The sequence below is a fragment of the Rhincodon typus genome, chromosome 12, assembly GCF_021869965.1.
Source record: "Rhincodon typus isolate 14 chromosome 12, sRhiTyp1.1, whole genome shotgun sequence".
Lineage (NCBI taxonomy): Eukaryota > Metazoa > Chordata > Chondrichthyes > Orectolobiformes > Rhincodontidae > Rhincodon > Rhincodon typus.
This window is the reverse complement of record NC_063343.1, coordinates 32,586,338-32,612,476: the sequence shown is the minus strand read 5'-3', so window position 1 is coordinate 32,612,476 and position 26,139 is coordinate 32,586,338. Positions and strand designations below refer to the sequence as shown.

General features: G+C 40.2%; 1 protein-coding gene across 1 annotated transcript in view; it reads left to right on the top strand.

Annotated features, from left to right (window-relative positions):
* LOC109911032 (glutamate receptor ionotropic, delta-2-like) overlaps positions 1-26,139 on the top strand; it is a 477,476-nt gene that overhangs the window by 303,359 nt on the left and 147,978 nt on the right. Inside the window, exons 6-8 of the mRNA XM_048603965.1 lie at positions 2,492-2,665; positions 19,234-19,395; positions 25,073-25,192. Coding sequence (XP_048459922.1) covers positions 2,492-2,665; positions 19,234-19,395; positions 25,073-25,192 — 456 coding nt within the window. The remainder of the gene's footprint in view (positions 1-2,491; positions 2,666-19,233; positions 19,396-25,072; positions 25,193-26,139) is intronic.

Here is a 26,139-nt window from a genome sequence, read left to right as displayed (position 1 = left end):
AAATGTTTTAAAATAACATCAGAGCTGTCATACCTGTCAAACTCTTCACGATTTTCAGGCTCAGGCACTCCTCACTTCTGCCTGTTCCAGCCAATCCCAGGAACAAATGTATTCATTTCTCATTCTCGTGTAATTTAAGTGCATTCAAGTACATAATCATAAAATCAGAAAATGTGGGCTTGCAGCCCATGTTCAAATGCAGCAAGACCTGGACATTACCCAGGCTTGGGCTAACAAGTGGCAAGTTACATTTGTGACACATAAATGACAGCCAATAAGTATTTTCAACAAAAGAATCTAACCAATGCCCTTTGACTTTCAATGACATGACAATCACTGAAACCCCTACTATTAACAGCAATAAAAAGAGAAATTGCTGGAAAAGCTCAGCAGGTCTGGCAGCATGTGTGAAAATAAATCAAAATTAATGTTTCAGGTCCGGTGACCCTTCCTCAGGGCCTAATATCAACATCCAGGAATAACCACTGAGCAGAAACTACAACGGAGTAGCCATAAAAGTACTGTGGCTCAAGAGCAGGGCAGAGGCTACTAATTGTGCAGTGAGTAATTCACCTCCTGACTCCCCAGAACCTGTCCATTATCTACAAGGCACAATTCAGTTGTGTGACAGAATACTCTCCTCTGGCCTGCATACCTGTGTGTACCATCTACAAGGTGCACTGTAGAGATTCATCCAAACTCACGACTGCTACTATCCAGAAGGAAGTACATAGGAACCCTACCATCTGCAAGTTCCCTTCCAAACCACTCACCACCCTGACTTGAAAATATATCATTGTTCCTTCAGTATCACTAAGTCAAACTCCTGGGATATCTTCCTAACAACATTGTGCTATACCGACACTGAAAATAAAACAGTGGTTCAAGAAAACAGCTCACAACCACCTTCTCAAGGACAGTTAGGATAAGCAATAGATGCTGGCCAAGTTAACAAAGCCCACATTCCCTGAATAAATAAAAAGTGTTGGTAAAGTGCTCAATAGGAGGATTACAAAAGGTATTAGAAATTTTATGGAACCGTTGTGGGTGACTGATTGTGGAATGAAAAGATGCCCAAGATTAAACTGAGGAAATACTAAAATTGGTATGGAATTTTATAACCCATTGTTTGATTGGAATTCTTATATTGTGTCAATCAATTTTAACAAATTTTACACAGTGGGTTGATAAAATAATGTTATTCTGTTTATGAAAATTTCAAAGAGATTTTAAAACACACAATATTCTCTTTAAATAAACTCTGTTTAGCCTATCAGATGAATTATATGGAAGATGCCAATGTAAATGTCATATGTGAGTCTGCCCCTGCTTGGCCAGTTTGTACAGCAGCCATTAAATTAACATCAGTCATTCATTGGCATGAGGTAGCTCTTTCCCTCTCCCCTGGGAAGGAAGTCCCTCTGCTGAGAAACACCAGTCAATTAGCCAGCAGATGTCTAGTCCTATCAACACCATCAGGAGGGCTTACTGCTGGGACTGCAGCCAATCTCAAAGGAGGCTTCAGAACTTGAGCCCAAATTAAGGCAAATCCGGGATCTAGGTTGACAGTGTGAGGGGAGAGGTGCGTTGCAGACTTTCAAGTACCTGGGACGGAGCACCAATGGATATAGGATGCTCATAAAGGACACACCCTGCTTGCGCTTAACAAGCCATCAGCCTCTTTGGTGAAACTTGCTCGGTTGCAAATTAGATGTGGCCCTCCCTGACCTTGGACAAAATCCCAGAGGCATGCAAAGGAGACTGTTAAGGGGCCTCATTTGGCCCATGCCAGACAAGCCTTCCAATGTCTGCCCCACCACAGGTAAAATTGAGTTTGGGATTGGTGTGTAAACTTCTGGAGTGGAATGCATGACTTGGTATGCAATTTAAGGTCATGGGTGGGGTGTGAACTTGTAGAATGTTGCCTCTTGAAAAGTCTGTAAATGTATAACAATAAATATTAGTTCATTTAGTCTACCCCTGAGGTTTGGTGAAGTTGTTCAAACATTTCAATATCTTAAAGTACTTTATTAACCCAGATAAAGCATTCAGTTTCAAACAAAATGACATGAAGCTACTCCCTATTTTCAAAGTGAGGTTGGATTTCACTCCTTTATTTACCCTACCGCTTACTGTAGTTGCAAAAATATATTCCACATACCCTGCCCTTGTAGTATAAATGCATTGTCAATATTACCAGTTTATGCAACAATTGTATGAATTTAAAGATCAGGATTAATCGGCAGTTGGAAATATCAGACGAGAAATTTTACTTAGTGGATCTAATTGTGCCATATGATTTTACAAAAGGAAATTATTTTTGTATATACTGCATTAATGAATAACGAAAAAGATTTTTTGTTTGTGATTAATATTGATACAGATTAATTTCTTCATTAATTTTGTGTTCTCACCCTGATTCATTTAAAATGAGTGAATGCAGAAGACCATCTTTTAAATTAACCAATCTATTTTATTTTGTTGAATTAAGGAAATAAATGATGCAGATATTCGGGAGCTGGCAAAGAGATTGACTGGCAGGTTGACTGTCATTCGGCAAACTTTCCCAATGTCAGAAAGCAAAAGTCAATACTGTTTGAGAAGCAGTCATAGATTTTCTTCTGTAATGTGTAACCCTAAAGATCCCTTCACTCAACACATGGAGGTAGGGAATGTGACAATAATTGTTTTTTTTTAATAATATTACTTATTGCATACAAATAATATAATTTCTACAATATTTAGATGAAAATATATATATGGATCTAAGTAGAATAGTCATCACTAATGCTATAGAATAATAATGTAATACTGTAAGCAATTTTAAAGCTGTCCTCAATGTTCATTGAATATGCACTGACACAATTTTCAGATGTTGCCTTTTTAAGGAGCTGTATTTATCCAATACATAATTGACTTTTGAAAATGTATGTAACAGTTTTGCATTTATATTTGTATTATTATTAATAAAGACTAATCAACAAGGGGAAATTATATTCTACTTAGGGTTAGTTAAGGATAGTTAGTTGTGCAAAAATAGCTGAATCAGAAAATTGACTGAATACATATGGTCATCTTTTATTTGTGATTCTCCAACCATTTACATTTTCTGTGAAGAGAACGGGAAGGGTCTAGGCCTGAAACATCAGCTTTCCTGCTCCTCTGATGCTGCTTGGCTTGCTGTGTTCATCCAGTTCTACACCTTGTTATCGCATATTTTGCTTCTGTCTTCATGACAAAGAATACAAACTAAATTCTGGTTGTAGCTCAAAATCGACTAGAGAAGCAAGTTTAAACAAATTTATGAAGTTGCAGACTAACAGGTGCCAAGTCCTGACGGACTTCATCCTAGGATCTTAAATGAGGTGACAAATGAGGCAGTAGAAGAGATGGCGTTATTTTTTCAAATTCGGCTAGATTCTGGAAAGGTTACATTGACTGGAAGTAGCAAATATAACCTTTGTATTCAAGAAGTGAGGGAGGAAGGCAGGAGGAAGTCAAAATACAGTAAATAAGAGGCCAGTAAATAGATTGACGCCTGGGGTTCAGAATGTATTAGAATTGATTGTTTATGGTTATGACTAGTCACTGAGAAAAACTCAAGGTAATTGAGATGACTCAGTACAGTCTTATGAAGGGAAAATCATATATAATCAAATTATTGGAGTCCTTTGAAAGAGTAACATGTACTGTTGATGGGGGAGGGGAGGAACGTGGACGTACTGAACTTAAATTTATACAAGATATTTGACAAGGTGACACACAGAAGGTTATTGTACAAAGTACAAGGACAGGGTGAGGATGCCACACATCAAATGGATAGAACATTGGCTGGCTGGCAGAAAACAGATTATTTATAAACGGGTCTTTTCTTCTGGTTGATAGAATATGATGAGTGGATTCTTGCAGGGATCTGTGCTAGGTCTCAACTTTTCACAATTTATGTCAATAAATTAGCAAGTGAGAGCAAAGGTATGGTAAATAAATTTGCAGATGAGGCAAGCGTAGGCAGGAAAGTATTATACAAAGAAGACATAAAGAGGTTGCCAATCAATGTAGACAAGTTGAGTGGGCAAAAGACTGACAGATAATCATTTAATATAATATAATATAATGTAGGAATATAGGAAGAATAAAGATATGTTATTTAAATGAAAAATGACTGCAAAATTTAAAGGTACAAAAGGATCGAAGTGTTCTACTGCAGGAGCCAGAAAAATTTAGAATTCAAGCACAGTGATTAATTAAAAGAATAATGAAGTGCTTTCCTTTAGTTTAGAAATAATGAAAGAAAGGAAAGGGAGTCATGCTTCAATTATACAGGGCATTAGTGAGACAATATCGGAAAGACTGTGTGCAGTTTCAGTCTCCTAATATAAGATGCCAATGCATTGAAGGTAATTTAGAGGAAGGTAACTAAATTGAACAGGCTGCCTTTTAAAGGAAGGTTCAAAAGACTGGGCTTGTTTTCACTGGAGATTAAAAGAGTGAGCTGTGACTTAATTGATGTTTAGAAGATCCTGATAGGTTTTAATAAAGTGGATGTGGAAATTATTATTCCCTTTGTAGTTGAATCCAGAACTAGGGGACACAGTATAAAAATTAGGCATCACCCACTTTGGGCAAAGATAAGGAAAATTACTTTTGTCAGAGAGTTATATGACTTTGGAACTCTCTGTCTCAGAAGACCAAGGGGACAATGTCATTGAATATTCTTAAGGTGGAGGTAGATATATTTTTGTCAGTAATGTTTCTGCGAATAAGCTTCATGGTGCCTGTTTCTCTAAGGCTCAAGATGACTTTTCTCATGCAATCTCCTGCTTGTTACCTCATTAAATGAATCAAAGATTATTGGGAGTTGATCGAAATATGGAATTTGTAACATAAATAGATCACCCGTTATTTTATTGAATAGCAGGTCAGGTTCAAGTAGCTGAGTGCCCTACTCCTAATTCATATGTTCATATAAATGTTTGCACATGCATAGATATATGTGTGCACATGTTATTAAAGCCTCAGGGTGTCTGCAAAAATATTTTGATAAATATGTGACACATTTGTACAGTTTACCTTTAAATGGGTGTAAGTGAAGCTCCTCAGGGTAGAATTTACAATCTGTTACCCCAGTCATTTGGATAGATCAGAAAACTGTATGTCATGCACACCATGGCACCATGGTGTATTTTGATGCATCTCAGACGCGTACACTTGATATCTTCAGGCTGAATTTTCGCATTTTGAGTTACAGTGTTTCTCTGAATGAGATTCATTATGCCTTCTCCGCCAAGGCTCAGAGCAACTTTTCTCATGCAATCTTCGACTTGTCACCTCATTAATAATGCACCAAGGCCCCATGGTGTTCTACTTCTGATATTGTTGACCAGGAAAGGCAGAAGTGCTCACTGCTGATGGGACTTTCTGGCCTTTATACCCTGGTGCCATATTGAAAGCCCAGTTGCACATCACTTCATACACAGCAAGTGAGGAACTCCCAATCACTCTGTGGTGTTCGAATATCATCACTAAGGATATGTCTCAGAACAGGAAGCTGGCACTCCACTTCATGGACAAGGCCTGAAGGTGCAGCCAGCCTAGACTGAGATAGTGTCACAGATCAGTGCTGTGTCCCAGGTAAAATGCAATGATGAAGGTTAATGATCTTTTGAGTTCTGACAAGATGTGTTGCTATCTTCTCTCTGCTATAATTAGGCTATTCGACCCTTGAGCCTGCTACATCATTCAGCATAAGATAGCTGATCATTGAGCTCAATACCCTAATCCCTTCCTACCTCCATTTCCCTTGATCCATTCTAGGCACAAGGGATATAGAGTAATTCGGCATGGAAACAGGCCCTTCAGCCAAACTTGTCCATGCTGACCATGGTGCCTACTCAACTAGTTCCAATTGCCTGCATTTGGTCCATATCCCTGTAAACTCTTCCCATCCATGACCTATCCAAATGTTTTTTTAAATGTTACTATTATACCTGACTCAACCACTTTCTCTGGCAGCCCATTCCATATACACATCTGTGTGAAGAATTATCCCCTCAGGTCCTTCTTAAATCTTTCCTCTCTCGCCTTAAACCTATGCCCTCTAGTTTTCAATTCCCGATCCCTGGGAAAAAGACTATATGCATTCATCCTACCTATGCCCCTCCTGATTTTATAGACATCAATAGTTACTTCCCATTCTCCTACATTCCAAGGAATAAAGTCCTATATTTGCCACCTTCTCCCTATAACTCAGGCCTACGAGTCCTGGCAACATCCTTGTTAATATTCTTTGCACACTTTCCTATGTCTTAGAAAACCAAGTCTTTCCTATAACAGGGTGACCAAATTTGTACACAATACTTAAAGTGCAGCCTCACCATAGACTTACGCATTTGTAATATAATATCCTAACTCCTATACTCAGTGCTTCGATCGATGAGGCCTGCATGCTAAATGCCTTCTTCACCACCCTGTCCACCTGTGATGCCACTTTCAGCAAACTATGTACTTGTACTCCAATGTCCCTCTGTTCCATTCTTCAGGATCTTACCATTTATTGTATAACTTCTACTTTGGTTTGACTTTCCAAAGTGTAACACCTCACACTTATGGGTATTGAATTGCAATTGCTAATCCTCAGCCCGCTTCCCCATCTGATCAAGATCCCTCTGTAATTTTTGATAGCCTTCCTCACTATCAATGATACCTCCTAATTTTGTGTCATCCACAAACTTACTAATCATACCTTGTACATTCACATCCAGGTTATTTATGTAAATCACAAATAACAAAGGTCCCAGCACCAACCCCTTTGGCACACCACTAGTCACAGGCCTCCAGTCTGAGAAACAACCTTCAATCATCACCCTCTGCTTCCTACTATTGAGCCAATGGTGAATCCAATTAACTAGCTCTCCCTGGATCCTATGCAACGTAACCTTCACAATTAACCTGTGATGCGGAATCTTGCCAAAGGCCTTCCTAAAATCCATAAAGACAATATGCACTTTTCTACCCTCATCAATCCTTTTGGTTACCTCTTGGAAAAACTGTAAAAAATTTGTCATACGTGATTTCCTGCACACATATCCATGCTGACTATCCCTAATCAGACCTTGACTATTCAAATGTTGGTTGATCTTGTCCCTCAGTATCCTCGCCAATAACTTGCCTACCACTGACGTCAGGCTCACCACCCTTTAGTTACCTGGCTTGTCTTTGCTACCTTTCTTAAACAATGGAACAACATTAGCCACCTTCCAGTCTTCCGGAACTTCACCAGTGGTTAAAGATGAAACAAAAATCTCTGCAAGGGCCTCTGCAATTTCTTCCCTAGCCTCCCACAATGTCTGAGAATGGACTTGATCAGGCCCAGGGCACTTATCCACCTTAATGCACTTTAAGGCTGCAAACACCTCCTCTCTGGTAATGTGTATGCAGTCCAAAACATCCCCACTTGTTTCCCTTATTTCCTTAGCATCCACGATTCTTTCCTAAGTAAACACTGAGGAGAAATATTTATTAAAAATCTCCCCCATCTCCTGTGGCTCCACGCATAGACAGCCATGCTAATCTTCAAGGGGGCCTATTCTCTCCCGAGCCACCCTCTTACTCTTAATGTAGCTATAGAACCTCTTGGGATTACCTTTAACCTTATCTGTCAGATCTATCTCATATTCTCTTTTTGCTCCTCTGACTTCCCTCTTAAGTGTGCTACTACACTTTTTACAGTCATCTAGATATTCACTTGAGCCCAGTAGCTTAAACCCAATGTATGCCATTCTTTTTCCTGACCAGAGCCTCAATATCCCTTGTCAGCTAGGGATCCCCAAACCTGCCAGCTTTTCCCTTCACCATAATGTGATGTACTGTCCCTGGACTCTTGATATCACACTTTAAAAGCCTTCCATTTGCTAGTTAACAAGGTATAGAGCTGGATGAACACAGCAGACCAAGCAGCAACAGAGGAGCAGGAAAGCTGACGTTTCGGGCCTAGACACTTTTTCAGAAATGGGGAAGGGGATTCTGAAATAAATAGGGAGAGAGGGGGAGGCGGATAGAAGATGGATAAAGGAGAAGATAGGTGGAGCGGAGACAGACAGGTCAAGGAGGCGGCGGTGGAGCCAGTAAAGGTGAGTGTAGGTGGAGAGTTAGGAAGGGGATAGGTCAGCCCAGGGAGGATGGACAGGTCAAGGGGGCGTGATGAGGCTAGTAGATAGGGGATGGGGGTGGGGCTTGAGGTGGGAGGAGGGGATAGGTGGGAGGAAGAACAGGTAAGGGAGGCGGGGACAATCTGGGCTGGTTTTGGGATGTGGTAGGGGGAGGGGAGATTTTGAAGCTTGTGAAGTCCACATCGATACCATTGGGCTGCAGGGTTCCCAAGCGAAATATGAGGTGCTGTTCCTGCAACCTTCAGGTAGCATCGTTGTGGCACTGCAGGAGGCCCAGGATGGACATGTCGTCTGCGGACTGGGAGGGGGAGTTGAAATGGTTCGCGACTGGGAGGTGCAGTTGTTTGTTGCAAACCGAGTGTAGGTGTTCTGCAAAGTGGTCCCCAAGCCTCCGCTTGGTGTCCCCGATGTAGAGGAGGCCACATCTGGAACAGAGGATACAGTATACCACATTAGCAGATGTGCAGGTGAACATCTGCTTGATGTGGAAGGTCTTCTTGGGGCCTGGAATGGGGGTGAGGCGGGAGGTGTAGGGGCAGGTGTAGCACTTCCTGCGGTTGCAGGGCAAAGTGCCAGGTGTGGTGGGGCTGGAGGGGAGTGTAGAGCAGACAAAGGAGTCACGGAGAGAGCAGTCCCTCCGGAAAGTAGGTAAGGGTGGGGAAGGAAAAATGTCTTAGGTGGTGGGGACGGATTGCAGGTGGCGGAAGTGTCGGAAGATGATGCATTGGATCCGGGGGTTGGTGGGGTGGTACGTGACGACGAGGGGGATTCTGTTTTAGTTGTTAGTGTGGGGAGGGGGTGTGAGGGATGAGTTGCGGGAAATGCAGGAGACATGATTGAGGGCGTTCTGGACCACTGAGGGGGGGAAGTTGCGGTCCTTGAAAAACGAGGACATCTGAGATGTTCGGGAGTGGAATGCCTCATCCTGGGAGCAGATGCGGCGGAGGTGAAGGAATTGGGAATAGGGGATGGCATTTTTGCAGGAAGATGGGTGAGAGGAGGTGTATTCTAAGTAGCTGTGGGAGTTGGTAGGCTTGAAATGGATATCGGTTTCCAGGTGGTTGCCAGAGATTGAAACAGAGAGGTCCAGGAAGGAGAGAGAGGTATCAGAGATGGTCCAGGTGAATTTAAGGTTGGAGTGGAAGGTGTTGGTGAAGTAGATGAACTGTTCGAGCTCCTCATGGGAGCACGAGGCAGCGCCGATACAGTCATCGATGTAACGGAGGAAGAGGTGGGGTTTAGGGCCAGTGTAGCTATGGAAGAGGGATTGTTCCACATAACATTTGCTAGTTGTTGCTTTTCCTTCAAACAGACTCACCCAATCGACCTCTGCTTAGTTCCTATTGGCCGCAAAATTGCCCCGCTCCAGTTCAGCATCTTTACCTGTGGACCTGTCCTATCTTTTTTCCATAACTTTGGTAAAACTAAGAGAATTATGCTCACTGGACCCAAAGTGCTCTCCAACTGCATCTTCAGTCACTTGCCAGACCTTGTTTCCTAAGAGGAGGTCCAGTGTTGCACCCTTCCAAGTAGGGCCCTCTACGTATTGATTTAGGAAGTTTTCTTGGACACATTTGACAAATACCACCTCGTCCAGGCTTTTTACTCTCTGGGTGGCCCGGTCAATGCAGGGGAAATTAAAATCTCCAACCAATACTACTCTATTATTCTGACTGGCAACTGCAATCTCTCGACACAACTGCACAACTTGCTGGCTATTTGGGGGTCTATAATACAGTTACAACAGAGTGACCATCCCCTTCTTGTTTCTAAGTTCTAACCATATGGCCTCATTTGATGACCCATTAAGAATATCCTCTCTAAGCACTGTTGTTATGTTGTCCCTTATCAAAAGTGCAACTTCCCCTCCTTGCTTACTTGTCCTTCTGTCATACCTGTAGCTTCTGTATCCTGGAACATTGAGCTGCCAATCCTGCCCTTCTCTCAGCCATGTTGCTGTTATGACTGTAATACCCCATCCCCCAGAGCCAATCCACACTCTGAATTCATCTGCCTTACTGGTCAGGCCTTATGCGTTGAAATAAATGCACTTTAAACCAGAAATGTTTTCCCTCCCGTTACTGTGCAGTGGCTATCCTGAATAGTAAACTTGCTCTCGATGGCTAATGTATTTTCCCCTAACTTTTTGATGGTCCCTCTCTTATTCAGAGTCCTACCCCCCTGCCAAACTAGTTTAAACCCTCCTGGGTAACACTAGCAAATCTCCCCGCAAGGATATTGGATGCCCTCCGGTTCAAGTGCAACCTGTGCCTCTTGTACAGGTCACCTTTATCCCAGAAGAGATCCCAATGATGCAAGAACTGAAAACACTGCCCCCTACACCAGCTCCTCAGCCACACATTCATCTGACCTATCTTTCTATTTCTATCCTCACTGGCACGTGGCACTGGGAGTAGTCCAGAGATCACTACCCTTGAGGTCCTGCTTTTTAACTTCTTATCTAACTCCCTATACTCATTTCACAGGACCCCATCCCTTTGTCTACCTGTGTCATTTGACCGATGTACACAATGACCTCTGGCTGTTCACCCTCCCACTTTCAGAATATTCTGCAACCACTCAGAGACATCCTTGACCCTGGCACCCAGGAGACAACATACCATCCTGGTGTCTCTTCAGTGGTAACAGAATCTCCTGTCTGTCCCCCTCACAATTGAGTCTCCTATCAGTATCGCTCTGTCTGACTGCATCATTTCCCTCTGAGCCTCAGAGCCAGTCACAGTGCCACTGACCTGACTGCTGCTACTAGCTCCTGAAAAGTCAACCCCACAATAGTATCCAAAGTGTTATACCTGTTATTGAGGGGAATGCCACTGGGTAACACTGCAATATCTGCTTTCCCCCCACTTAGCTCTTCTGGTGGTCACCCAGCTACCTGCACCTTAGGAGTGACCACTTCACTATAGCTCTTATCAATGATGTTTTCTACACCCCAGATGATCCTGAGTGTATCCAGCTCCATCTCCAGTTCCCTAACACGGTCTGTCAGGAGCTGCGGCCGGGAGAACTTCTCACAGGTATAATCACCAGGGACACTGGAAGTCTCCCTGATCTCCCACATCCTGCAAGAGGAGTGTGCCACCGCCCTAACTACCATCCCCACTGCCTTCAGTCTAGACAGAAAGAAAGTAGTTTTAAAAAGCTCTTACCTGTACCCCTGCTCAGCCTCCTCATGCCAAAACCTCTCAAGCATAGGCCTCAGCACTTCCACTCTAACACTGGCCCACTCTCTTAATGGCTGCTCCCTTATACACCTTTACCTTGCCAGTTGGCTTCCTCACAGTGCCCCTTTTTTTTTTGGTCAGAGGAGAAGGGAGAGTGGGAAACAACAATGTAGTGTTTCAGGTTTAACCAGACCTTGACACCAGATTTGCTCTGACCTGCTGTACAGTCATGATGACTGTAGCGATGTCTCCCAGAATTCCACTGTGATGACTCTCAGCCAACCTCAGATTTGAAGATTCACAGTACTAGGGCCTCAGCTATTCACAATATATGCAAATAACAAATTTATGCAACAATATCTACCTCCTTCTTGAAAACATGTAATGTTTTGGCCTCAACCACTTTCCGTGGTAGCGAATTCCACAGCATCACCACTCTCTGGGTGATAAAATTTCTCCTCATCTCAGTCCTAAAATGTTTACCCCTTATCCTTAAACTATGATCCTTGGTCCTGATAACGTCACCGTAAGGAATATCCTTCCAGCATCTAACCTCTCTGGTCCTGTTAGAATTTTATAGGTCTCTATGAGATGCCCCCTCATTCTTCCAAGCTCCAATGAATACATCCTACCTGACTCAATCTATCTCCATACATCAGTCCTGCCATCTCAGGAATTAATTTGGTAAATCTTTGATGCACTCCCTCAGGAGCACATTAATCGCCATTGTATTTGCATCTGCCATGCATTTGCCCACTTACTCAGCCAGACAAAATCACACAGCAATATCTCTTGCATCCTCCTCACAGCTCACCTTTCCACCCTTCATCTGCAAATTTTAAGATATTACATTTAATTCCCTGCGTCAATTGGATATATTGTGAATAGCTGAGGCCCTAGTACTGATCCCTGCATTACCCCAGTAGTCACTGCTTGCTATTCAGAAAGAAGAGACTGACTTACTTGAACTCTTCGTTTTCTGTGTGCTGACCAATTTTCTATATCTCAATACACTACCCAATCCCATGCACTTTAATTTTCATGTTAATATAGGACTTTGTTGAAAGCCTTCTGAAAATCCATATCCATAGCCTCCCCTGATTAACCCGACTTGTTAATCCTCAAAGAATTCCAGTAGATTTGTCAAGCATGATTTCTCTTTTGTAAATCCATGCTGACTGCATCTGACTCTGTTTTCTAAGTGCTTTGCTATAAAATCCTTGATAATAGACTTTAAAAGCTTTCCAGTACCAGTGTCAGACTCATTGGTCTACAATCTTTATTTTCTCTCTACCTCCCTTTTAAATAGTGGGGTTACATTAGCTACCCTCCAATCTGTGAAAAATGTGCCAGAGTCTAAAAAAATCTAGAAGATGACCACGAATGCATCCACTATTTCTAGAGCCACTTCCGTAAGTACTCTGGGATGTGGATTATCAGGCTCAGGGGATTTATCAGCCTTCAATCCCATCAATTTCTCTGACACCATTTTACAACTGATACAGATTTCCATCTAGTATGTTATTCATGTCCTCCTTTGTGAAGACTGAAGTGAAGTATGAATTCATGAGCCATTTCTTTATTTCCCATTATAAATTCCCCGACCTCACACTCACTGGGAAACCACTCGAACACCTACAATTGAATGGATCTGCTTACCATCTTTTCTGTTGTGACAGGCAGTGTTATATTCAGCCCACAGTGACCCGATTCCATGTAGCTATGCATTTCTAACTATAGTGAGAGAAATGCAGGTTCCTGTGTGTTTTTGTCTTATTTAGGTGTGTTGGAAATGCTGATAAGCTATTCTTTCAGGCCTAAAGTGACAAAAACAATATTTAATAAATAACAAATCATGAAAAAAGCACTTCTCCAGCTTTTAAGAAGGACAGGTTTAAAATTCATAGCCATTGCGGAAATCATCTCCCGACTTAGATATGAGACTGCTGTAAGAAACCTGTGAAAATTTTGACTTAATTAGCTCATTTTAATGTTAAAGGTTAGATAATTAGTCAGCCTGTGTTAATACTAGATAGAAACATTCAATGAATAGGATATTTTTATAGTTATAGAGTTAGACAGCACGGAAAAAGACCCTTCAGTCCAACTCGTCCATGCCAACCAGATATACTAAACTGATCTAGTCCCATTTGCCAGCATTTGGCCCATATCTTTCTAAACCATTCCCATTCATGCACCCATCCAGTTGCCTTTTAAATGTTAACATTGTACACGCCTCCACCACTTCCTCTGGCAGCGTGTTCCACATACACATCACCCTATGTGAAAAAGTTGCCCTTAAGAAGATTTCTAAATCTTTCCCCTCTTACCTTAAACCTATGCCCTCTAGTTTTTGACTCCCCTACTCTGAGAAAAGAATTGTATGCAGTATTCGAAAAGTGGCCTCACCAATGTTCTGGACGACCATGACGTGACATCCCAACTCCTATACTCAATGTTCTGGCCCAATGAAGGCAAGAGTGCTAGACGCCTTTTTTCGCTACCCTGTCTACCTGCGATTCCACATTCAAGGAACTTTACACTTGCCCCCCAATGTCCCTTTGTTCAGCCAAACTCCCCAGGGACCTACTATTAACTGTATATGTCCTTGCTGGTTTGCCTTAACAGAATATAACACCTCATATTTATCTAAATTAAACTCGATCTGTCACTCCTCAGCCCACTGGCCCATCTGATCAAGGTTCCATTGTACTCTGAGATGACCTTCTGTACTGTCCACTACACTGCCAATTTTGGTGTCATCTGCAAACTTCCTAATCATACTTCCTATATTCACCTCCAAAATCATTTAGATAAATGATGAAAAGCAGTGGACCTACCACTCATCCTTGCAGCACACTGCTGGTCACAGGCCTCCAGTCTGAACAACATCCTTCTATCACCACGCTCTGTCTCCTACTTTCAAGCCCAGTTTGTATCCATTTTTCTAGTTCCCTCTGGATCCCATGTGATCTAACCTTGCTAACCAGTCTCCTATGCGGAATCTTGTCAAACGCCTTGCGGAAGTCCATATAAACAACATTAACCACTCTGCCTTCATCAATCTTCTTTGTCACCGCTTCAAAAAACTCAATCAAGTTATTGAGACATGATTTCCCACACACAAAGCCATGTTGACTATCCCTAATCAGTCATTGCCTTTCCAAAACCATGTAAATCTTGCCTTATTATGTCTACCAGAACATAGAAGACAATGAGATCCTCGGAGGGGTGTAGACCATTCAGCTGATTATTCCACCCTTCATTGGATCACGGCTGATTATCCACCTCAATGCCACTTCCCCATGCTACCCCCATATCCCTTGATGTCAGTATTCAGAAATCGAGCAATTTTTGCATTTAACATGCGCAATGATTAAAGTTCCAAACCCACATAAATGGGCTGTGTTAACTCAATCCTATATATGTTCCACATGTCATAACATGCACCATCACTATAAAATAATGAATTAATATGAACTGTTTAAATGAGATACTGTTTAGGTCGTGACAAGAAGTTATGTAAAGTGACATAATCTTGCTCTCCCATGTAACTTTGTGGAAAATGTAGCCAGTAGTAAGAGACTATAAAGAAATGTAAACTGCCAGCTTTATTGTTCAATAATTTTACAATATTGTAAATATTCTACAAAAAAATGAAAATATTGTTTACCTTGCATTATAAAGTAAACATTTACTTGTGCTAATACCATTAGGATTTGAAAGTTACAGATTTTAGTTTATACTAGAAACAGTTATGTTTTGCTATTTTAAGTTGCAACAAATATAATTAACCAAGAATGAAGAAGAATGTTTTGAAGACACTTGAGATGATTTAATACCTGCACTCAAATTTACAAAATGCAGCTGCAGTAGTTTAAGTCTACACATTTTGTTTGTCATTTTTCAGAATTTTTTCTGTCCTGTCACTGTAAAATGTACAGTTTGAAATAAATTTTAATAGATCTGCACACATTAAAGCTAGAAAATAGAAACAAGCATTTCTCTTACAGCAGTTAAATGTTGCAGAAGTTGGAAACCCAGAAAATGAACCGAAAATGCTGAAAATACTCAGCAGTTCAGGCAGCTGGAGGAAAAACAAAGACTAATTCTTTCCAACAGTCATTATTTCACATTAAGAAGACAGTCCAATCGTCCCTGTCCACCAGATTCACTTAGATGTTCCTTTTGACTTGTCAAGACTTGTTGCTCCTAGATCTCTCTCCTCCAGATGCTTTGACGTGCTTGCAGGAATTCAGCATCAAAGTGTAGAAGTATCCTGCAAGTGGATCGGAAATGTACCATGAGGGTTCTTAGAGGCTGGCACATGTCAGATACATTGTTTGTGGATATGGGTTATATGTGGCCATGACCATGGAGCATATCTTGAGTTGTTAATGCCCAGTATCTGACATAGAACATAGACATGGAGATCCTTTGGAGCAAGCATCCAGCTGAAGTTGCCTGATCTCCACTCAGTCTTCCATATCGAGAAGTCTCAGGCATCTGATTAACCCATGGCATGGGGTATGACAGGAAACTGCATACTAATGAGAAGGAGAGAATGTATTTAAGACTAGCTTACCTCACAGCAAAGTGTTAGTGATAGTCTCAGATCAGAAGTGCTGGGATAAAATCCTGAAAAAGACTTGAACCTGAGTTTGTTTACTGAGATATATGGTAGATTCATAAATTCATAGAATCATACTGCGCAGAAAGGGCCCTTCAGCCCATCGAGTCTGCATCAACAAAGCTACCACTAAAAGTGCGCTAATCCTAATTTCCTGTACTTGTTCCATATTCTTGAATGTTACAATATTTGAAGTACTCATCCAATTTTTTTTAAAGGTTGTAAGTTTTCCATCCTCCACTACCTTCCCTGGCAGTGCATTCCAGATTACCACCACCCGCTGAGTAAAAAAGTATTCTTTTTCCCAAACTCCCTCTGAATCTCCTGCCCCTTAACCAAGGGAACAGCTGCTCTCTATTCACCCCTTCATACCCCTCATGATCTTATACACCTCAATCATGTCCCCCCTCAGTCTTCTCTACTCTAAAGAAAACAACCCCAGTTTATCTAGTCTCTCCTTACAGCTCAATTTCTCCATCCCAGGTAGCATACTGGTGAACCTCCTCTGTACCCCCTCAAATGCAATCACATCCTTCCTGCATTGAGATGACCTGAACTGGAGCACAGTACTCCAGTTGTGGTCTGACCAATGCTTTTTACAACCCCGACATTACCTCCTTGCTCTTATACCACGACTGATGAATGCAAGTGTCCCACATGCCTTCTTAACTATCCTATTCACGTGCTCTGCCAACTTCAAGGATCTGTGAATAATTAGCGCCAAATCCTTCTGTTCCTCTAAGCTACTTAGTGTCCTGCCATTCATTAATTACTCCCTTATCTTGCTTCTTCTTCCAAAGTGCATCATCTCACATTTATCAGGGCTAAATACCATCTGCCACTGGTCTGCCCATCTGACCAACCCATCTCTATCTTCCTGTAACCTACAACCATCTTCTTTGCTGTTAACCACTTTACCGATCTTGCTGTTGTCTGCAAATTTGCTTAACATTCCCTCCACATTTTCATCAATATCATTTATGTATATAACAAATAATAAGGGTTTCTGTACTGATCTTTATGGTATACCACTGGACACCGGCCTGCAGTCACTCAAACAGGCTTCTACCCCATGTGTCCTAGTACCAGGCTAGTTATTGATCCATCTTGCCTAGATTCCTTCAATTCCATGTGCTTTCACCTTCTCAATCAGTCTCCCATGTGGGATATTGTCAAAAGTTTTGCTAAAACCCATATCAACTACATCAACTAAACTTCCCTCATCCACACACTTGATCACATTTCCAAAAATTTCTCACAAATTTATTAGGCATGACCTTCCTCTGACATAGCTCCAGGAATAATAATGTTACAGCCTCAGAGTTAAAGTGACAGTTACTTAAATATTTCAAGGTGTTACAGAAAGGGATTCTGGTAGGAGTACTGCAATAAGGTAGTTATTGGGTACTGTATGAAGGAGTTTTTTTAAACAACTTTTAAAGGCGTATTGTGGGATTAATGAGTTTATATATTTACTGTGTGTTCAAAACTCTTCAAATTTATGTTATGAAATAAAGTTGATTTATTCTATATCTTAATTTATTTTGCCTAATAAGCTTCTTTTTATTGTTAAACAAAATCTACATCATTGTACACTTCTCTCTCAGTGAGAGACCACCTTGTTAAAACCACAACAAAAATAAATGATGGTCTGTCCAGCCAGATTTCAGTTTTGGATTTGACTTGTCCAGTAATATGATCAACTGGAATCATAACAGCTGTCTCTCTGTGATATTCATTGTTCTGTAGGGAAGTCTATGACCTGATCAAAAAAAAATAGTTTCCTCTGTCCTCTTTACTATAGTTAGGTGAATAACATTAATGTTACATTCAGGTATAACTTCTAAGCAGCTATCCTTGAAACACAACTCCATTTAATATTTAAAGTAACCAGACAGCTTATAAAGGTAAGGTAAAGTTACCATAGTCCTAATAGATCACAGGGCTGCTTTCACTTCAGAGAGAAACAACTGGTGGTGGTTTAACCTGAAGGTCACCACTCCTCAGGTGAGTGAGGAAGTTGAGAAGGAGACACCTTCATGGTAGCCCCAACCAGTGCAGGATTTGCACTCATGCACTTGATGTCACTCTGTATTGCAAACCAGCCATCCAGCCATCAGTACTAACTGACCCAATTCAGACAGTTTATAACACAGTCCAATATTTACAGCATCATTCTGGTGCTTTAGGAGATTCACAGACATTGCAACTTTTGTAATTTCTAGTCTCTCAGAATAGTCACTTGATCTCCTAAATTTACCCTAAATTGAGAGCTATAGTCCAAAAGATAACAATCATATAAACCTCATAATTTTAAGTTAAGTGCACGCTCAAAGATCTATCAAATGTAGTATAATGAAGGAAAATATCGAATTTTCCATCTTGACTGGGAGAATAAAAAACGAAGCATAAAATCTAAATGATGAGAGAATATAGAGCTCTTATTAGAGGGACCAGGGTGTCCTAGTGCATGAACTGCAAAAGATTAAAACACAGTCCCATTATAAGAATGTCAAAATTTTCAACAGAATCATCAGTCCTCTTCTACACAGTAGTGAAAATACTACTGGAAGTCTACCACGTATAGCCAGTAGATTGGGTTGAGATTAGAGCAATGTCATGTGGTAAACAGAAGTCCTGTTTTGACATATTTGGTGCAGGACCAGGAAATTTCATTTGTTTCAACTTCTGGCATTTAAATTATTATTGCTTGAATAATTCACTTTTATTTTAGATAGCTGTACATTTGGTATCTTAGTATTGTAAAGTTGTGAAATAAGATCACTGTGCCTCTTTAATAATTATGTAATTTACATTTATTGACATTTTCATAAATTGGTTGTAATACGAATACTATCTTGGTCAAAAATCAGGTCTGATTACACTTTTACCATGAAATTGCTTAAAATAGTAATTAATAAGTTGAAAAATTGCAAAATTCATTTGATGTATTTTAAGCATTTCAATTAGGGTATTCTATCAAGCCCTCCGATGAAATTATAGGGTATAATTAATGCAAATAGTGTGGACTCCTCAGAAACCTTTAACTTGCTATTAAAGTGCTATTAGGGGACTGGTAAATCCTTATTCTCAAATTCAATAGATGTAAGTGGAAGAACTCATTACAGGAATGATACGCTTGTCTTTGGCTGAGGCATTGAATTAATCTACAGTTCCTTTTGTCAGGGAATAAATCAATTTAGTATTAACTTGTTTGGCTGAAACCTGCTCTTGGATCTAATCTATGCAGATCTCCAATTTCTACGTATATGACAGTGTTTTGCTGCTGGCAGATGCTTTCCACAAAAAGCTTGAAGATCGAAAATGGCACAGCATGGCTAGCCTGACATGTGTAAGAAAAAATTCCAAGCCATGGCAAGGTGGGAAGTCAACTTTTGATGCAATCAAAAAGGTACTGATGTTTTACTGTGGAATTCAGTCATACTGCACCTGCATAAGTATAAAACCTTGCAATGGTAGGAGTTAAGAATCACACCTCAGACATGTATACTTAGCTGCCCAAAACATTTAGTCAGGCACCTGAAGAATTATCCAATCTAATAGCTGGTTGACCATTTTCAGGTGTCATTTAACAAACAGCATTGGTTGCCGAAATTTGCTCTCACAGCCCTCATTGTAAGAGCTAAGATAACTGCAATTAAGCCTCAATTATACCCTCAGTTAATCCCTCTGTTTCTAAATATGTTGAGGGAACAGTTTGCCCAAGTTTTGAATAACTTAAGCTGAAATTCTATTGGGATTCTCCAAATATTTTGTCCTAACCTTTGCATAAGATTGGCATTGTATCTGGGAACAACATCGAAAATGACAGTTTATGTTGCTTCTTCAAGTACTTTGTTGGTCTCCTGCTGAAGTTGTAGAAGGAGTTTTGGAGAATCTCAATGTGCCTTTTCTTTGTTGTGTTTTAGTTTTCATTTACAATAAAGAAATTTTGAAGTTGCTTAAACATCAGATATACGTTGGGTCTGTCCTTCATCTGGACCTTAACTCTCTGCCCAGTTGCATGCAGAGGTCACCTCAGAATGCCTGGGTCACTGGTTGCAGCTTCCCACCCCTGAATTACCTCTCTCTCCCATTTAATACACAGTAACAAGGTCCAGCCAATAATCAGTTCAGACCATCGCAGTTTGACACATATTTTGCTGCTCATGTTCACCATACTCAACTATTCCCTTTAAAACTAGGGCCGTAATTTCAGATTATTTTCTCTCCCTTTCCTCTTCCTACCCAGGTTTGATTCTTTACTCATTTTCATATCTGACAATGAAGTAATGTGAAGTGATCATAGTCCTGCTGGACCCTATTACTGCTCTCTCATTAGAGAGAGAGAACCAGTGATGACTTAACCTGAGCATCACCACACCTGAGATAGTATTCGACATTGAATCACAAGTGTTAAAAAATTATTTGATGAGTAGTGCCTTGGTAAAGCAGGTATCAGAGCTTCTCCTTTCAAAGTACAGTAGAAATGAACAATCAAATAAAATTTTCTGGACAAAGAAACCTCAATAATATTTTTCTGGCCTATCTAAGAATGCAGGCTTCCAAACAACTAATAAATTATCCTTCAAAAAGTACAAGGAAACAGCCATTAAAATTCATCAAGACATCCTGGCAAGGGTGCAATATGTCAGGAGGTAATAGTAACGTATCCAACCAATACATTTTTAATAAGACAGAATAAACTCTATTTCTGGTACTCCAATGGAGATTGCTCACTTCTCTGGTAATCTAACAACAAACCAACACTCGGCTTTTCAGGGGCAATTAAAGATGACAGTAAATTCTGGCCTTGCCAGTTATGTTCACATCCCAAGAAAGAATCATAAAAAAGAAAGCTGCCAATTGCTTTATTGGTCTATGAATGTGCCTATTCCCAGTTGAGCTATTCAGTTTAGCATGGTTTATACCCGAGTCTCGGCATCATATTCATGTTAAAGCTGATACTGCTTTTCTAGAGATTCAGACATCACCACACTACGAATGATAAATGTTTTAAATATAAATAGAATAGGGAAAGGTTTTCAGTTCCATCCAGGGTAACTATGGGGGCAAGTGGTGTGATCTCTCTTTCTCCCTCACTCCAGCCTATCCTTCTGTCAATTGGGAAGGTGTCCTTTTGACTGTAAGACTGCCTTCTATCTAATGATTGGCAAATTAAGGGAAAATCAATGCCAGGTGTCTGGGTTCCCACACTATGCAGAATCAAGAACCTCATTTGACCCTGACTCTACCACAGGGGACAGTGAAAGCTCAGTCTTTGAGCATATTTAAAGGAGAAATCAGTAGATTTCTGATTTCTGGTAACATACAGGGTTATGGCAGTGAGGTGTTTGATCAGCCATGATTGAATTAAATGGCAGGGCATGCTGAATAGGCTGAAGGTCTGACTTCTGTTCCTATGGTCTAAGATGTCAGAATTATAATCCAATACCCAAAATTCTAACCACAGTCACAGAAAAAAATTGCAAGGTCATTTAGTCATTAACTGTAAATACAGTTAACAGAGGTGATAAAATGTAATGTGAAACCAGCCCTTTTATTCATTTTAGATCAACGCAGCTGCAATATTAATGAGATTTTTAATGAATGTTATGCCAGTTTTTTTCTAATAACATAACAAAGGACAAAATACTTGCAAACAATTCTATTCATACATTTTATTTCAAGGTTAACAAAATACTACAAAAGATCTGATATTATTCAATGTCGAAGAAGTTGCTTCTCCCTGGATAAGACCATAAGATATAAGAGCAGAATTAGGTCATTTGGCCCATTGAGTCTGCTCCGCTATTCAATCATGGCTGATGTGCTTCTCAACCCATTCTCCTGCCTTCTGTCTTTGATCCCCTTACTAATCAAGAACCTATCTATCGCTGTCTTAAATACATTCAATGACTTGCCTCCGAACCCCTCTATGGCAATGAGTTTCACAGATTTACCACTCTCTGGCTGAAGAAATTCTCCTCATCTCAGTTCTAAAGAATCACCCCTTCGCTCTAAGGCTGTTCCCTCAGGTTCTAATCTCTCCTACTAGTTGAAATGTCTTCACCACATCCACTGTACCTTAGCCTTACAGTATTCTGTAAGCTTCAATGAGATCCCCTGCTCATCCTTCTAAACTCCATTGAATGCAGACCTACAGTCCTCAGCCACTCCTCGTAATGACAAGCCCTTTAACCTTAGGATCATTCTTGTGAACCTCCTGTGGACCCCTCCAAAGCCAGCACATCCTTCCTGAGAACCAGGGCCCAAAACTGCTCAGAATATTCCAAAAACAGTCTGACCAGAGTCTTATACACCCTCAGCAATACATCCCTGCTCTTGTATTCTAGCCCTCTCAAAGTGAATACAAACAATGCATTCACCTTCCTACTAGCCAGCTGAACCTGCATGTTAATCCAAAGAGAATCCTGAATTAGGACTTCTAAGTCCCTTTGTGCTTCAGATTTTTGAAACCTTTCCCCATTTATGAAATAGTTTACACTATATTCTTCTTATCAAAGTGCATAACCTCATACTTTTCCGCATATTGTATTCCATCTGCCACTTCTTTGCCCACTCTCCTAGCTTGTCCAAGTCCTTCTGCAGTCTTTCTGCCTCTTCAACACTACTTGCCCCTCTACCTATTTTTGTGTCATTTGCAAACTTAGCAACAATGCCCTCAGTTCTTTCATCCAGATTGTTAATGTGTAACATGAATAGTTATGGTCTCATCACTGATCCAAGCACAACTCCACTAGTCACCAGCTGCTAACCCGAAAAAGTCCCCTTTTTCCCCAGTCCTGCAAATCAGCCAATCCTCTTTCCATGCCTATACCATGCCACTAATACCTTGGACTCTTGTCTTATTGAGCAGCTTCCTGGGGGGCACCTTGTGAGAAGCCTTCTGGAAATCCCAAGTGATCGTGTCAATTGACTCTCCTTTGTCTAGCTTGCTTGTTACCTCCTCGAAAAATTCTAATATAAATCTAAGGCAAAACCTTCTTTTGGTGAAGCCATGCTGACTCAGCCCTATTTTCCATGCCCTTCCAAGTACTTTGTAATCTCATCCTTAATAACAGACTCTTAAAATCTTACCAACGGCTGAGATTAGGTTATAATTTTCTGTCTTCTGCCTCCCTCCCTTCTTAAACAGGGGTATTACGTTAGCCATTTTGCAGTCCTGTCGGACCCTCCTGAGGCATTCTCCTGAGCCATTTTGTGAAGTTCAATTCTATACTTGTTGACATTTTGAAAGACACATAGAGGTCAGAAGCCAGTTGAATGTAGAAACTGATTTGTAGCCAAAATCATCCAAAAATAAACAAAGATTTCCTAAATTGTGCACAAGCAAAAAACAGGTTCATCCTACTAATTGAGAGTGAATCATCAAATGTTCTTTCGTGCTTATGTGTATTCACTGGCATGGTACTGCTCCTCTGATTTTTATATTGCCTTTTATCTTAAAAAGTACATTATGTTAACTGAGAAATAAAATTCTCTGATTGAGAAAATGGTAATGTAACAGTTATGGACTTGATTTTCAACCCCGAAGTCTGAAGTTCAAATTCCATCATGACAACATGGCGAGTTTCATTTAATATATATGGTAATTTGTGGAACAACACTGATTAGTTCTCTAGCATCCTATCTGTTTGATCTACATGTACCTTGTTTTCACCTAATATAGTTGTCCGTTAATGATGACTTAATATTGCATCCAGATTATAATTAAAAACCTTTAAATTGACAGATCAGTTCAGAAAATTTGAAAGAAACAGCTCAGGCATTATATGAAGACAAATTTAAGGTAATCTAAGTCCAATCAATGCTGCAGAGTATTCCACGCTGTCATTGGGAGATTACAATCTAATTTATTTCACATGTCAGTCATACAATGACCTGACATAATTGTATCCACAGATTCATACCAATCAGACTTTAATCCAGACAGCTCCATTATTCAGAGATAGTAGGAACTGCAGATGCGGGAGAATCTGAGATAACAAGGTGTAGAGCTGGATGAACACAGCAAGCCAAGCAGCATCAGAGGAGCAGGAAGGCTGACGTTTCGGACCTAGAAGGGTCTAGGCCCAAAACGTCAGCTCCATTATTCACTTTGTGTAATCTATATTCTCAGTGTTGAGTCTGAATTTCATGGGCTTAATATCAATTTTTCTTTATTCTTTTTTTGGGATGAAGGCAGTGTTGGCAAGGCCAGCATTAATTGTCCATTCCTAAATGGCTTTGAACTGAGTGGCTTGCTGGATGGTTTCAGAGGGCAATTAAGTGGCAACTACATTTTGTAGGCCAGACAAGATAAGGACTTCTGAGATTAGCTTTCAATTCAATACTTGTTTAATTATGAATTCATTAAACTTAAATTCCACCAGCTGCCATCACCAACCCCATCCCCAACCCCACCACCACACTAACTTACCTCTACCCATAAATTCAACTTCAATTAAAGAAACACAATGTAAATCATTGAGTGAGCAATTTTGTTGCCTCCATCTGACATTAAGAAACATATGAGTTTCCAAATTCACAGTCTTAACAAACCCTCAATTTCATTTTCACAATGTTGGCAACCCCTGCCCCAGTAGTCTGAAGTCCAGATTGTCTGAGTACTACCGTATTCCTCTTGCATTCTCCAACCAGAATTGCTAAATATGAGATTACTACACACCAATGTTTCCTGCTGTATACATTCAATTTCAAACAAAAAGAAATTGGAGAAAATTTAAATAAATAGATGACAGAACTATATATAGATTATTTTCTTAAAAATCAATAAAATTTGTGAAAAAAGTAATAGAACAGTGTTTGCGTTTTCCAGGCAATGTAAATCAGTGGGTCTGAAATTCTGCCCAGTTTAGCAAAACGATCTCTTAAAAATTGATGGCTCATTTGATTTATTACAAGTAATGTAAGGAGATGTCTGTTGGTTCCACAATGAAATGAATTCTAAATAAAAATCTAAGAAATAACATGTTATTTTGTTGCTACTTTTCCCTTATATTTAGATTTGTTGTTTTATGGGCTTTAATGTCAAATCTTAAGTGTATTTTTGCTTTCATTTATAGGGGAAAGTGAGTGGATTAACTGGAATACTCAATTTTAGGGATGATGGGACAAATACCAATGTTCTGTTTGAAATTCTTGGTACCAGTTACAGTGAGGAAAAGGATAGAGGGATTCAACGTGTAAGCATTATTTTGTGCTCTGGAATTAATACGGGATTTTATACCATGCTTGTTTTATTAATGCATTTCTCCCTGAATTTTGATTGCTACAGCTCTTTGTTTTCATAAAACACAATTTCCTTATGCCCTTTTCCATCAGCTGCACCTTCACCTAATGGTTATTAAATAAAGCTCAAATAAAATGGAATAGTAGTTTCCAATTATAATTTTACTACATTTTGATGATGTCCTGAGAGGAACTAAGGTGATTCAACCCATGAGGAATCTTTACGAGGATTACGTCCCTTGTTGCACATTCTGCTTATTTTCAGATGGAGGAAGAGTGATGATTGATTTTCCATTTCCCTCCCACATGTCAAGTGGCATGTTTGGAATATCTGTTGGGATAGCTCAGGAATTATATCCTGTGCACTGTAAATATGAGCTGACATGAAACTTTCTCTGACATCTGAAATGTTCAGCACATCCAGGGTGACATATGACTTGTGCCCAATTCTTCACTTTTCAAAATATCACTGAAGAGCATTTATTCCCCAGGACCTTTGGACCTTCCCTGAGTTTCTTCTGTGCCCAGAAAATGGTCTCCTTCTGCTCTAATCTTCCTGGAGACACACTGTGACTACTATACTTTCCCCATGTGTGATAATAATCATCGTTTCTAAACTTGAAAATCTGTCCTTAGCCTGACAACTTCACCAATTTTATGTTGACAAAGTAGCCCCAGTATCCAAGTTTATTAAATAGTAAAAATTAAGCCTGATGTTGTTTAATTCAAATTCAGTGGCAAGTACTTTGATTTGATTTGATTCATTATTGTCACATGTACCAAGATACAGTGAAAAGTAATGTTTTGCATGCTATCCAAGCGAAGCATACCTTATATATGTAATGTATACATGTATCAGGGTAATGCAATGAAATGCAGAATAGAGTGTTTCAGGTAAAGA